Source organism: Opisthocomus hoazin, chromosome 3 (assembly GCF_030867145.1).
Source record: "Opisthocomus hoazin isolate bOpiHoa1 chromosome 3, bOpiHoa1.hap1, whole genome shotgun sequence".
Taxonomy (NCBI): domain Eukaryota; kingdom Metazoa; phylum Chordata; class Aves; order Opisthocomiformes; family Opisthocomidae; genus Opisthocomus; species Opisthocomus hoazin.
In genome coordinates this window covers 108,162,385-108,177,389 of record NC_134416.1, presented here as the reverse complement: position 1 = coordinate 108,177,389, position 15,005 = coordinate 108,162,385, and the positions used below count along the sequence as shown (strand labels likewise).

General features: G+C 46.5%; 1 protein-coding gene across 2 annotated transcripts in view; it reads right to left on the bottom strand.

The window, feature by feature from the left end:
* Positions 1 to 9,356: 9,356 nt before the first annotated feature.
* The window catches only part of F13A1 (coagulation factor XIII A chain), a 64,342-nt gene continuing 58,693 nt past the window's right edge, over positions 9,357 to 15,005 (bottom strand). For both annotated transcript variants that reach the window (XM_075415329.1, XM_009938975.2), the window contains exons 14-15: positions 14,072 to 14,208; positions 9,357 to 9,727 (exon numbers count right to left, since the gene is read on the bottom strand). In XM_075415329.1, coding sequence (XP_075271444.1) covers positions 9,583 to 9,727; positions 14,072 to 14,208 — 282 coding nt within the window. In that variant the 3' untranslated portion in view covers positions 9,357 to 9,582. The remainder of the gene's footprint in view (positions 9,728 to 14,071; positions 14,209 to 15,005) is intronic.

Genomic DNA, 15,005 nt, shown 5'->3' with positions numbered 1-15,005 from the left:
AAATATCTCTGTATAGAAACCTGGGCAGATCCAATGACTGTACAATCCCCACACTGATCTCCAGAATTATGAATCCAATGAATTCCTGATATCAGAGCTTTTGTCCTGGCAGCTGCCTAGTACCTCTCCTTAGAGAGGAGCTCCAGCTCTGACCAAGCAGAAGAATGATAGTGCCAAGATGGAAAACTTCCCAGGCATTTCCAGAAGACCAGAGGGAAAGAGTTTCTCATCTTTCCCAGTGCAAACCCATAATGCCATCTGTATAAAGCACGTAACACAGCATTTTGAAAAAAGGATGGACTGAATGGGGCAGAAGGAAATATATCTGTTCTTGTTATGCAAGAAGGGGTGTGAGTGGTAAAGTCTCTTTCCTGCCCCAGGGAGAGAGGGATCTGACCGCTGTTTGAGCAGTGACATAAAGGAACCAAGACCTGCTTTGCAACAGGAATTATGGATGTGGGAAAGAAAACTGCAGAACTGGTTTGCCTGCTGATATTTCCATGTTGTTCTTGATACAGCCTCTTCTGCTCCTCTCCCTCGGTATTGTCCCTAGTTGTCTTATTTGTTCTCTGGCAATTAATTTCTAATATTTACAAATCACATGCAGGTATTTTCAGCTCTCTGTGCCCTATAGGATCCAACAGCCAAACTGCTGAATGTAAGAAACATACAGGTCAATCACCAGACTACAACACAAACTGTTTTCCTGGGACTTTGAAAATTGACTGGTCATGGAGGGATCTGGTTGGGACTACACTTCAGCGTGTGGTGACCATCAGAAACTGATCCCTGGCTAAAAGGCAGTGAGCAGGATCTCCTCCTTCTGTGAAGCAGTGTGGCCATGCTTTTTGAAGACGAGCTGCAAAACGGGTGAGGCAGCATGGGTAGGTGCACCAGCACCCAGGACACTCCCCAGCACGCGCAGCCCACCGTGCTCCACGGCAAACGCAGCACAGGGCACAGAATACCGGAGTGGCCTCGGGGCCATGCTGAAGAGGCAAACTAGCAATGGAGGGAGCTGTGGAAAGCACGGTGACAGAGAGGAGCAGCCGGTATCTTTTTATCTGCACTAGTAATGAGTCAAAGCACGGCAAAGATGAATGCACTCTCTTTACCTGGTCCATTAGCTCAGTGGGGTTTTAGAAGTCCAGCTAACGATAGGCCAGACTGACTAAATGCAGTTTCCCAGAAGAACTGATGTCTTACAAGAACATCCTGATGTTACACAGCAGCATTAGAAAGACAGCCCTTAGCCAAGATTTATTTTACTTTCCTATATTCCTGACCACCCCCAGTCTGAAAAGCCTGCGCTTTTTTTCGCCCCCTTTCTAAAAAGGATGGCTTTTCCCGTTTGCCTAACTTCACACCTTCAGCTGCAACCACAGCTGGATGCAAGTTAATTTACAGTTTGATGATGACACTTTCCCAATGCTAGGTATCTCTGAACGCAAAGGCATTTTTTTATTGGGCACCAGTGACACTGATGAGGCCAATGGAGCTTTGGGAATAAGTTTTATTAGTTAAAAGCTGTGCCAGAGCTAGCTGATTGGAGCAGAAAGTATTGTTTTATAATGCAAAAACTGTGGCTACTCTACTTACACCGTCTAGAGGCAGAAAATAATTCACTAGCCTGTTGCAGTGGGGTTTATAATGGCCCTGTGCAAAGCTTATCTTAGCATGTGAAAATGTCTTCCTATAAACTAAACTGTTTAGGCAGCAGAGGCTTTGGAACATCGTCTTCATAACAGTCCTTAAAGCTGAAGTTGTTTGCTTTATAAAGAACAACAAAATTTAAGCAAACAGCAGGGTAAACTTTTACACTTGCAAAGGGGATTTGGAGCCGTCGTGCATCCCTGATGATGCGCATTGCGTTTGGTTAAAAGGAGGCAAGTCCCCAAAACACGCGTCTTGGCACAACCACATGAACGGAAACAGCTAGGTTAGCACAAAGACGCCTTCGGTGGTCAAACCTGATCTGTGTGTGCCACTCTGTAGAGGGCACCAGGAATCCCTGCTGATAAGAAACAGACCTGTGGGAGACTAGAGATTTTTTTCTCTTCAAGTTGGACTATTAAGAGCTCATACCACTACTCCTGGAGGTGCATTTTGACCGTTGCTTAGGGTGTATGGTCTATTTGTGCCTCCAATAGGAGTGAGCACTAGTGGTGTGAGTGCTTTTATACCAGTACACCTACACAGGGAAAAATCAAACGCTTTGATGTTCTTAGATCACACTGCCCAGGCAGATCTTTCCCATGCAGCTGTCACAGATGCTGAGTTCTTGACCATTCCTCACATCCTCTGACCAGGAACACGTTGCTGAAGCAACAGGTTACAGTGCTTTGGTTCGCATCAGGGTGGTCTTGGAGCACACAGTTTTTTCAGCTCAGTTTTGTCTGCAAGAGGGAATTGAGGAGTGTGCCAAATGTTCTCCAAGTGCTCATAGCCTTTCAGACCAGGGGCTAAGTCCAGTATGAACCCTCCAAAATACAGTATAGCTATTGGGTACTCAACACCAGCCATTTTGCCCTACGGATCTGCTCCTGTTAAACTTACTAATGCAAACACAGCTTAAGAACATTATACCCGAGTTACTTCTCAGTGGATTTACCCTTTACTCCATGAGGTTTTGGCTGTTGAGTTGTCTGACATTCGCAGCAGCATTTCACTATTATTCTGCAAGGTATTTCCAGAGAGAGGAATTTTATAATCAGATAAAGCAATCTGAAAGGCACCACATAACCACTGTGATATTGAGACATATTTACGCTGAAGAGCAGAATGCCGATGATATTTAACAGCATCTCAGAACCCTATGAATCCACATAGTGATGGAACAATCAGCTGTTTTTCAAATGTTAATGCCCTACTCCTTACCTTGTTGCAGAAACCTGACCCACGGTCTTTTCAAGGGCAGTGACGCTGGTGGTTGTATGAGACACTGGGGGATTTCATGAAAGACTCCATACAAAAGAATAAAACACATTTAACCTTGACTGTACAGAGCTTGCAAGCAGGGCAGGTTTTGAAACTGTTTATTTCAGCCACATCTGGGTCCAGATTTAACCTAAAAGAGCCTGAATCCCAACAGACCCACATTTTCCCTGCACAGATAGGCCATTCACTCATTAGCACCGTCCTTTTGAAAGAGAGATGCTTAAAACAGCTGTCTTGTTTTTAAATGGTACTTGAAGTGATATAATACTGGGACAAGTTCAGATGAGAGACACAAGAGTGATCACAGGCACAGAAGAGTTCCCATCCCAAAGTGACTACGGTAGGACTCCTAAGTCTGAAAAGCACATGATTCAGGGGAAATACAGCACAGAAGTCTATGGAATTATAGACCACATGTTGGAGAGGGAAGAAGTTTTCCCTGACTATTCCAGTACCAGAGATATAAGGTGTCAAAGGTCAGTAGGAGAACAAGGTTCAAGGTAAATATGAGATGGTTCTTCATACCTGTTGGTAGCGCACCTGGGGAATGCCTTTCCCAAACACATGGTAGATGTTAAAAGCTAACAAAGCTGCTAAAGCTCACAAAACAAAAAGCCACCAAAGCTACCAGAGAGACCACACTGCATTTGTGCCCAATAAGGAGTCTATTCCAGCATAAGCAAACTATCTGCATCTGCAATGCCTCTCATTGCTACTACAGTGATCACTAGACCAGACAGTTCCTACTTTTCACGATCAGGGGTGTTACAATCCATTTGGATCACTCAAATTTACAGGAAAAAGCGCTCTCCAAATTAAACTTTATTTTATGAACACACCAGGAAAGAGAACAAACTCTTCAAACAAGGGCTCAATCCATTTTGGACAGAGTAGTCTAACGTGAATTCACCGATTCATCACTTAATTCATGATGTTTCTAACACACAAGTTCTCCAATTCATAACTCACAGCTCATGACCCAGTGAGAAAAATAGCTACCTACCTGACAGTGAGAATGTTCATTCTTCCTCCTCCATCACCTTGTGGGTGTCCCCTGTACCACACCTGGAAGCACGAAAGCCTCAGCAGTTTGGGTGCTGTCGGGTCTCCTTCAAAGATTTTTGGGTAGGATGATGTATTTACACCTTCCAGACTGGAAGTTTGACCTACACCATTTCCATAAGTTGGTGGATTCTGAAGAAACTCTCATGCAGTAAATATGGAGGGATCATGGCTGCAAGGAGACAGCAAGCCCTCCCTAACCATAGTACCCTACCTACGTGTTGCTCTCGCTTTGACAAAACGGTGGTGCTCACGGCATAGGTCAGGCCCTTGTGTGAGCTGTGTGTTAGCCAAAACCTGAGCAGAAGTTGAGTTCGCAGTCACAAGGGGTCACTTTCATTCCCAGACTAACACTGAGGAGGCCAGGTAAACACAACCATGTTTGGGCTGGGCTGCAGGTGACTTACGGAAAATGCTGTGCCCCACCTGGATCTCTTCATAGCACACGCTCAGCCACGTGGTTGATTTGCAACTGCTGACCACCACTGTGACCACTGCGCAGATTTCCAGCACCCAGCCCGCCTTCCAGCTTTCACTTCCCCGAGATTTGCCAGCCCTGCAGACGAAGCTTGCTCCTGAGCCTAGCTGTGACCCTCAGCCCGGGCTTACAGACCCACCTGCGGCAGGGGTGAACCCCTGGGCTGCCAGCCCACACCCCGCTCCAGGGCCAGACAGGAGGTCTGCCTTCTGCCACCACTGCCAGTCTGTCCTGTCGATTCCCTGCGTTAGGTAAAGCAGCCTCAGGGTCTTTCTTATAGCTTTCTCTTCCCCCCACCAGGAATCTTCCCTTTGCGTCATTTTAGCCATGTTTTCCCTCTTCAGCAAACAGCCTTTGTTTTCTTTCCTCAATATTCAACTTAACCTTTTCAAATTTGCCTTTAAGCGCTGGGTAAATCCCTCTCATTTATGTCAAAACCTCCTGGATTCTCTCAGGCACTATTTTCCATCACAGGTACTAATCCAGTGTACATAGCACCTCCCTACTTGGTACCAGCTATCATACCAGCTCCAATATACAGGACAATCCCTCTCCTTCCATCAACACTCCCAGCATACCTTGATTTTCCTCCTTCAGAATGGGGCTGTTCATTCTGGTCTGAACAATTTCAAACACTTTTCCCACCTCTCCGACCTGGTCGTCTTCTTCAATCACACCACCATCCAAGTTCAAAAGCTGGCACCAGCAACCTCCACAGAGAAAACAAGAACAAACACGAAAGCAATATGGGGAGCAAAGGGTGGTATATAAGTCTCCAGCAGAACAACAGGGTGGGGCACCAGGGCCATCACCTGTTTGGCAGAACATTTACATTTACTGATTAGTTTCAGTCCAAACCAATTATCACTGGCAGCACCCCTCGCTAGAAAAGCCCATGCTCAGTCACGTTCTCTGATTTTGTTCCACAAATAAGATGCTGCCACCGCTTGTGAAAGGTCACAGCTTGGTGACATGCTAGCAACGCAGGCATCAGGACTTGTCAAGCTTTTTCTGTGCTTTGTTTAGCTGTAAGAGCAATTATCTAATGACCTGATGTCTCCTACTGGCTTTGTTTTAGTTTTTGCTTTGCTTTATCCAATTTCATGGTGAAATGTTTGTTGTTCTGTGTACGTTTTGTAACTAATAGATAGTAACAGCAGGTAGCTCTTCTGTGTCGAATGAACTAGTTATGACCCCAAAATAAAATGCAACATGAAGGATCAGGAGCATGGGATGATAACAGAGGCCCTGGCAGCACAGGTGTAGGATGATGCTGGAGGCCTCAGACTACCAATAGCTCACCAGTGGTTAATTACTGGTCATCAAAGGGTGCAACCTTAGCAGGTGTGTAAGCCAAATTTTAGGTGTAACAGAGGAGAACATGTAACAACTACCCAACACGTGTAAAATGCATCACATACAGAAAATGTGGATGTATAATGGAGTTGTGAACCAATGAGGAAAGGACAAGATGTGGAGTGCATTAGTCAGCACATAAAAACGGTCTCTGGGTGGATCTCATGGTCGGAAGTAAAAATTTTCAGTTGTGCTTATCCCAGCAAAGAGGAAGAGAACCTCTCCCTGCTGATGTCAGGCTCTGCTTGGGGGGGACCTGGGACCCTGAGGACCTGCTGTTTGTTACACAGCCCCTGCCCCAGACTGCTGGCATCAGAGGAGCAGCGTAGCGGTGTGTACAAAAGCAGCGAAAGGGGACTGTGGTGGAAAGTTTATGTGTATCAGTTCTAGCTGATATAATTTGGACACTGAGTGGTAGTATTATTGTAACAAAAATACAAGAATATAATTCCATCACCTGAGTATCTCAGCTAATAATAATTCTTTGATTAGACTCTTTTTAACAAGACTACCAATATATTCTTCCTAGGTCTGCATGTAAGGGGTGTTTCCTTTTGCCCGTAACAAGATTTTTGATGTGACAGATGGGTGGGAACCGAAGCAACCAGCTCCCTGGCTTGGATGTAACAAGCTGGTAACAAACGAGGTGTGCTTCCAGGAGCACGCAGGCTTTGGTTTGTCCTGGGCTTCTCTGAGCTGCTGGAGTGTGGGATCCGTGGAGGCAGGGGTTTGGCTTTGGACGTTTTCTTCAGCAGATATGTGATGTTTGGGTTGAGGACACAAGTTCACCCCCCTCTAAAGAGACCCTCAGCTGAAGAGTTTGAACTCCAATTCTTCTCGGTTTTAAAGATCCTCCAGATCTGGGGTTGCCAATCTGACCTTACTACTGATTGATTATTTCCCGTGTGTACACACAGCGCTACCACAGCCCTCGCTGCTTCTTCAGTCAGGTTTTACCCACGATTCAGGCGACAGCCCATCCACAGGGTGAGGAGCGGCTGAAATCCCAGAAGCCATCCTTGTTTTGTCCTTAGGATTTGTGAGCAATTCTGCACAGTGAGCGGGCTGGTGATGCCAAGGGCTGTTGACATCCCTGGCCTCTACTCCTAGTCATCACTGAACTTCTCATTACTTCATTATACCTCCCTGTAAACTATCAATGAAAACACTTTCTGTCTCCTGGTGAACGTTCTTCATCTTAATGACTGTTAGTAAAGTTGCTTGAAATATTTAGTTGAGAGAAACACACTTTAGGAGTGGGATGTAGGTGAAGTTTCAGTAGGAGCACGCCAGCCACTGAATGGCTCTAACATGTTAAAGAGATTTCCAGGGGAATCCGGGAATTCTGTTCGCTGGCACTGTCTTGTGCTCTGGAAACTGTCACCTTCTCCAATGCATTAGGTAGTTGTTAGAAACAAAAAGAAAGGCAAATAGTTAAACAGCCTGTAAATGGTTGTGGTTTTGTTGTTTGTTTTTTTTTTAAATAAAGATCGGGTTTTCTCCTTAGCACCAAGAAAGGCACCTTTATTAACATGGCACAGAAATAATTTTTTTAACTTTTACAATTAAGATGCAGCAAGTGGTGTCTGTAGTGCTGCTACATAGAAGTGATTGATCAAAATACAGAATACAAGACACAAGTGCAATTAGACTTGCTTTATTTCAAATTCTTCCTACGCTGTGATTATTAAAAGTCTGGAGGGGAAAGCAGGTTTATATGCAAGAGCAAAAACTGGATAATTTTATTAGATGCTGTAGACTCCAGCAGGACTGCTTGGTTACTTAGCAGAGATTGTCACCTTGCATTTACAACACACTGCTCAGTCCCTTGTACCCCAGAGGACTTATCTGGGAGACTTTGACATTGGGAGCTTCTGAGGTGGTCACATAAGCTGTACAAACCACGTGCGTGCCCGTGCCTGAAGGGAGAACCCCCAGACATCTGGTGTTCCTGGATCTGGGGGCTGAGCCCAGGAGGTGCTGTGAATCTTTGTTTTGTTCCACATATTTCAGCAAAAGAGAAGCCTGCCTTTCTCCCCTCCCAGGCCCTGCTTATTTTTACCAGCTGGTCACAGGTTTTGCAGGAGGCAAAGCGTGGCAAGAAGAAGAGCAGAAGGCAAGTCACCTCTGTTGCTTTCTCACTAATGAGACCACAAAATGACATGCCCATACACTGCACAGTAAAGCCCCAGCGTTTAATGAGCAAGAGGCTTCATTTAGCTTCTCTGGAAGCCCAGTTACGTCACCTGTGCTGTTAGTACAGGACTTGCTCTTACACGCTGTGGGCAGTGGAGAGGAGCTGCTGCAGCTTGTGGCACATGCGTCTTTGCCTCGCAGAAAGAGAGCCCAAGAAGGATTTCAGGGGAGATAAGAAATGAATACACACACACCCTCCTGCTGCCCTAGCACGATGGGGCACCTGGCTTAGGGTGGAACGGTACCCTGCGTGGAAGACTAACGGAAACCACTTATTCAGAGCAGCCTCTTGGGCAGAAGGTCCTCAGGGGAGAAGCAATGTGTTGGGAGGTCCCACTGCACCTCACAGAGGCATATGCCATGAGAAAGGCAGGAAGCAGACCCAGCTTGAGGAGTTTCTGACTCTTGGGATGCCTCTTTATTCATTTTGCATCTGAGTTGCTGTCCCTGCATCTTCCCGGGGTTGCTCATGTAACAGGACCTCGCTCTGCAGCAGCCGTGGTTCCCAGGACACTTTCAGGCACGGTTTAGTCCAGACTCACCCCCGGGTGGCAGCTGCAGTGCAGGGTATTTGCTGGGCTTGTGGGGCTGGCAGGAGAAGACCCTCATGCTGTCCCCTCCACTCCTTTCTCCTTCACCCCATTACCAGCTGGCAGAGCCTGGACTGCTCTGGGGCAGGGAACCCCCCCGACACGCACACACGCACGAGGGGAATGGGGCTACAGGGTGGGTTCAGGAGATAAGAAAAGGCAGAAAAGGATGAAGAGAGATCACACCATGCAAAAGAGATGTGACAAGGAAATTAAAGTTTGGTGTGATGAACTCTGAGCAGGGGCATGAAACACTCTGGATTTTCACCAAGCAGAGGAGAGGAACAGCGTATCAACAGCGTCAGGGGTGGGATGAAGGCATGAAATAACGGAGTGAGTATGCGTGGGTGCCTGCACACATGGAAGAGTAAATGAAAAAGCATAGGGAAGCAGCAAGAGGAAACAAGGAGCTAGGAATATTCTGGAGATAAACATATCCTGAGAGATGCTTCCAGCACACCGAGCTCTCCATGAACTGGAAAATCGTAACATTGTAAGATAAAGCAGTCCCTTTAGCCATAAATGCCTGTTTTTACTGCAGCCTGAGTGATCTACCATAAGGCTGTGTAATTCAGTCAAAGAATTTATAACACTGGGTTCTTTTTTCTTCTTTTCAGTGAAATATCAGGCCTTAATTAAAATTAAAGTTCAGACTACTTTGGTGAACGGAGCTTTCCAGATTCCCTTGCAGCGCTAACGCAAAAGACCATAAATACAAGTGAACCACAGGAACAATATGGCCTTGAATTGCCTTTAATTATGTGTATCTAACTTTAAATCATTCACTATCCAGATGCTTTTTCAAGTTCTCCCCAGTGTTACCGATTACATTTTATCAAATTTTCTTCATCACAAGGGTGACCAAATGAACAATAAGTAGATTTCTACGTCTTTTCTTTTTTCCCCCCTCTAACGAGATATTTTGAAATATAGCTAAATGAGAGATGAAGGCAGCACGTTTATTCATGGTTTCTGAATCTGGACGTTCAGCTCACCATACACGTGCCTCAAAGCATCACAATTCAGGCTTGCAATCAGCTTTCGTAACCCTGGTCGTTTTGGGATGCATTTTACTTCCCAGATCAAGGTAGAATTCGCTGGGATTTGCCTGTGGGGAAAAAGGAAAGCAACAGTGTTGTGATGGGTCAGCCAGAGCTCTCAGCCTGACCCACAGCTGGAGAAACCGAAAGTGGACAGTGTAACAGGTCTCAAATTTTTTATGTTTCACTCGTTCTCATAAGTGTTCTATAAATTATTCCCTCCATCTTCTATTCCTCACAGAACTGACTCTGTTGAAGCCTTCTCTAGCCTTTCCTCCAGGTTAATTTTAAATTTCCAAAATAAATTGGGTTTTCTCTCCCTCCTGTCACTTCCTCTCACGATCACTTTCAGAATGATCTTCTTTATAGCTAACATATTTTTTTTCCACTTTATCATTCCCTTTTACCTATTTATTAGAGCCCACAGCCTGTTGGTGATTCCTTAAGTGGTTGAATCAGTCCTTCTTACGAAATGTCCAGGGCATTCCTGTGCAAAGCTGACACAGTGCGGATGAGATGCTGAGCCCCTTGCCAGCTCCCGCCTGTACCACACCGCCACGGCTGTAACATCAGCAGATCTCCTCACTGGCCACTTCAGATGACTTTTTCATGTCCATACAAACAAGTCAAAGTGTTCTTGGGAGTCCTGCTGTCAGTAGTTATCTTTTATATTATGCATGACTCTTGACAACTCATACTATAAAGAGACTGTATTCTGCGCTGCTCTTGATTTTCAATTTTTGCTACAATTAAGATGCACGGAGAGACTCGAGTACTGGGTTTCTGTGTTTTCTCAGTGCTTTCGCTACGATCTGTGTGCATATTTTGAAGGCTGATATTGATTGATTGATTATGTTTGGGGGATGTCAGGGTACAGCTGCTCCAAAGGAACCAGTGGACTAGGTAGCATAGTGGGAACTATTTATGAAAATGAATGTTCTTTTCCTCAGCGTCAAGAAAGAGGATTATGTATTTCTCATCTCACACAGCTATGGTATTTTGAAAAGAACTGAATAAAGCGAGAGTAAAGTACGCCTAAACTTTAGTCACTGTTTCAAATTCCCATCTGGTAGGATTTGGCTCTCAGATGCCATGCCCTACGCCAGGGTCAGGACAGAAATAACTGCCCAGGCTTAGCACAAGTTGCCACAAGACAAGGCACCTTAGTTAGTTCTAAATGAGCTACCCTGGGATCCTTCCACCTGAATATTTGTTTCAGTGCAAGTCTGTCCTTGCTAAAACTAGAGGTATTCCAGCTCCTTAGGGGTTAGCTTAGGTATCTCCACATGGCACTGCATTGCATTTCGCACATGCAGTCATAGGTACCCTGGAGCATGTACCCAGCTTTAGAAAAGAAAAAGCAGAGGAAGAACATATTTTTGATGTGAGCATGTGCAGACCACTTCCAGCAAGTGTTTTCCCTTTTTTTATCTTTGTTCTTAATGAGAGATATTCTGTTCCCATCAGCTGGCCTGCCTGCTCCACCAAATGCCCACTAAAGATGGTAGCATGGTAACTTCAATTTCTGCACAAGGTTAAATACCGTTTAAATTTAGAGTTTATGGGAATGATCTTCAAGGGATTATCTGTATGGAAAGTGAAGAAGATCAAGTCTGCTGTGCAGCAAGGTTTGGTCTACTTTCTTGAGCACTTGGAGGCCAGATTCTCTAAGGATGAAGGTTTCCAGATCACATCTTCCCAGTGCCCCAGCGAGTCAGCATAGCACTGCCATCTCTGATTTATAGTGCTTTCATCTCTGCGTACGTATGTGTCCGTGTGCAGGAAGAAAACAGCTGTGCTAGGAAACCAAACCCACTTTTTCCTGTTTCTCTACCATCCTCCTTCCAAAACTACTTGCTTCTCTCTACAAATGCTAATACTAGCTGAGATTTGACCTGTAGTAACACCAGAAGCGACTTAACCTGCTAGTGTGAATGCATGCTTGGCTAAAATCCTTTTAACAATATCCATCACTGCCAGATTAATTCTCATTTGTCATGTAAAGATTATGCCCCACGTAGGAACTGCTGCTGCCAAAGGCTTTTCCGTAAGTCACGATCCTCTTCTGTCTCAGGCTAATAGCTAAATATCACTATATATATAGTCTCCATGAATGGTCAAGACTGAAGACCCCAAGCCACTTCATTCCCAGAATAATGTTGTATCAGCTGGATAACACACACCTCTTCTGTGGAGTCACCCAAGTGATACAGAAGAGCTACCTTAAAATACAGAGAGGTGAAAAGTCTCGTCTCCACAAAGAATTACAAAAGCCAAGTCCCGTATGTGACAGTCACTCACGGACAGGGAAGCAGTGGAAGGGTGGGGAAAGCCTAGAATAGGTTTAGTTCTCTTTGCAAATGGAGTAAAGCCACCCTAATCTGATTTTCCTGGGAGACAATTCAGTGATGAATGGTTCTGCATAATATGCTGAGCCATCACCACACTGGAGCCATTTATCACTCTGAATGCGTGGAGGCAAATGTAATTATTATTTAAATAAACTACAACTGCCCCCTGCTCTGTCCTCTGTGTGTATAACCTGCAGCCTTCATTCATCTCAGAGAAGTTAAATCTTAAAATAACTAAGCTGATCCATTTCCATTTTAAACAACGCCGAGGGCACTACTGAAAAGGGAAAAACATGGTGACTTGAAAGATAACGACGTCTGTTCCGTGAGTCATTTTTTCTCCCCAGCTCCTGTGCCTGTGATGCACCTGACACCTTCTGCGTTCTTGAAGGTGAGAACAGCCCAGGGCAGCGTTTGGGCTGGGAAGGACGCAGAAGAACAGGGGAGGCTGGCACGGCTGGGGGGGCAATGAGGGCTGTTGCTGCGACCTGTGCAGCTCCTGTGGCCTGTGCCGAGTCGCGTTCGGCAGCTCTGTGACACAGCACACGCACAAAGCACGCACAGCGTGAACTCTTTTTGCACATACCTGGGAGCCATCAGCTCAGGTAATGACAGATAACATTGCTTTGGCTGCCCAAGACCAGGCAACGGCTGCAAACGTTTCCAGGCATCTCGGTTACGTACACTGGAACTGAGTAATGCAGAGCTTATACCGTGAGAAGCGTGGCCAGAAGGTTGAGAGAGGGGATTCTGCCCCTCTGCTCTGCTCTGGTGAGACCTCACCTGGAGTCCTGCCTTCAGCTCTGGAGCCCTCAGCACAAGGAGGACGTGGAGCTGTTGGAGCGGGGCCAAAGGAGGGCTACAAAAATGATCCGAGGGCTGGAGCACCTCTGCTGCGAGGACAGGCTGAGAGAGTTGGGCTTGTTCAGCCTGGAGAGGAGAAGGCTGCGAGGAGACCTGATTGCAGCCTTTCAGTGCTTAAAGGGAGCCCATAGGAAAGATGGGGACAATCTGTTTAGCAGAGACAGCAGTGACAGGACGAGGGGTGATGGTTTTAAACTAAAACAGGGTTGGTTTAGGCTGGATAGAAGGAAGAAATTCTTCACAATGAGGGTGGTGAAACACTGGAACGGGTTGCCCAGAGAGGTGGTGGAGGCCCCATCCCTGGAAACATTCAAGCCCAGGTTGGACAGGGCTCTGAGCACCCTGATCTCGTTAGCAGTGTCCCTGGAGGGTTGGACTAGATGACCTCCAGGGGTCCCTTCCGACCCAAAACTTTCTATGATTCTATGAAACGGGAAGAGGGTTTAGGAAACAACTTGCTTAGCAGACGGGGACTGCTGCGCCACGCGAGGTGCAGCTCTGAGTGTGACGAAGGTGGCTGAAGGACTTTGCTTCTCCTCCGGCTTGGGAGCAGCGTGTGTTGGGAGCACACCTCTGCGCCAGGGCAGCCCCCTGCCGTGGTGCTACCTGGGGAGCTGCGTGCTCACCCACCGCTGCAGCCACCCCACAGGGCTCCGCTGCATCCCACTCACGTTTCGCGTCTTGACATAAGCTCGCAGAGATCATCTGAGGTACCTGAACCTCTCGAGTAATCGTGATTAACAGGACTGGAGAAAAGCCCTTTCTGAAAAACAGCGCAGGACTTGATTTGCACATACTGAGCGAGTGGCAGTAAACACTTCATGTGTAGGATAAATCTGTCTTTCTTTCCGTGATAGCGGCTCGTAGGTGCTATTGTCAAGTGCTAAAAATAACGTAATCCAGAGAAAAAGTAAACTCAGACTGCATTAGCAACTACCCACAGCCACTACCCCTTCCTCTGACACTGGAGCTGAACAGATGAAATGCTCTCACGCTCTGTCTGCACAGTCTCTCTGGGCAGCCTGACTTCTTCTGACTGTTGAGACCTGTAGCTTCCCCGTGTATTGAATTCCAAAGTGAGGGGAGAGTGTCTGAATTGAATTACTCAGCACAGCTTCAGTTAAGTGTCTCTCGTGAGCTTCACTCCTGTGAGCAAGCAGGGGATGAACTCCCAGCTAATTGTGTTTTCTTCCCTACCTGAACTCCTTTTTCATCGTTCTCAGCACGCCTGGTCCCTCCAGGCGGAGCGTGACGTTCTCCAGGGTTTGTTTCAGAGGATTGGTGAATTCCACAGTCACAGACATTTCTTTACCAGCTACCATCTCACCTTGGGTCTGCAAGACAAGGTAAGGACAATGTTCCACCATCTGATAATAATCAAATGCCCCACGATGAAATCTGTGGGGTTAAATACACAGTACTTGCAAGGAAGGAGAGGAGGGGGAATGGAGCACACAGCAAAACAACATGAGGCAGAGAAAGCCTAGTCAGAAAAAAAACTGTTGGACGGGCCCATGGGTACCACTGCAGAATTTTCTACCCTTTGCAATTTTCCCTGAAGCCACATGGGAGGTTAAATGGCAGGCCCCCATTTCCACAGAAAAAACCAGAAATCTGCACGCACAGTCCTGGAGCCGAGGGTCCACCCGAGGGCGAGTCCAGCCGGGGAGATCCCTCTCCCAGGTTCTGCCTTGCTCCCCAGGCTCCCCACCAGCACCGAAGTGCGTGGCCTGCTCAGGACGTAAGCTCCAGGAGAGAAGGGCAGGTCTTACTGCTCTAAATTAGAAACACCAGGTCGCATTGCTTGCACCCCCCAAAAGTCTTGTGCCCGTCTTCCCCGTGCCTTGCAACCGCTTCTGCTGCTCTGAAGGGTTTCTAGCCCCGTGCGTGCACTCTGCGCAGACCTGAGAGCCACTTGTCCTCCAAAATCCTTACACTGAAAAAAAGCAATACATTTTGCACTGGAAAATATTAAACCACAAGACTAATGAACAGCGATCCCATTGACTTCCACGTGTGTTACAGCACACAGCTGAAGGGATCTGTCTGTCCCTGCAGTTCAGTGCTCATAGTACAGCTGCCTGGAAAACACCTCCAGATGAACGTGCTTTTAAACAAGGACTACATACAT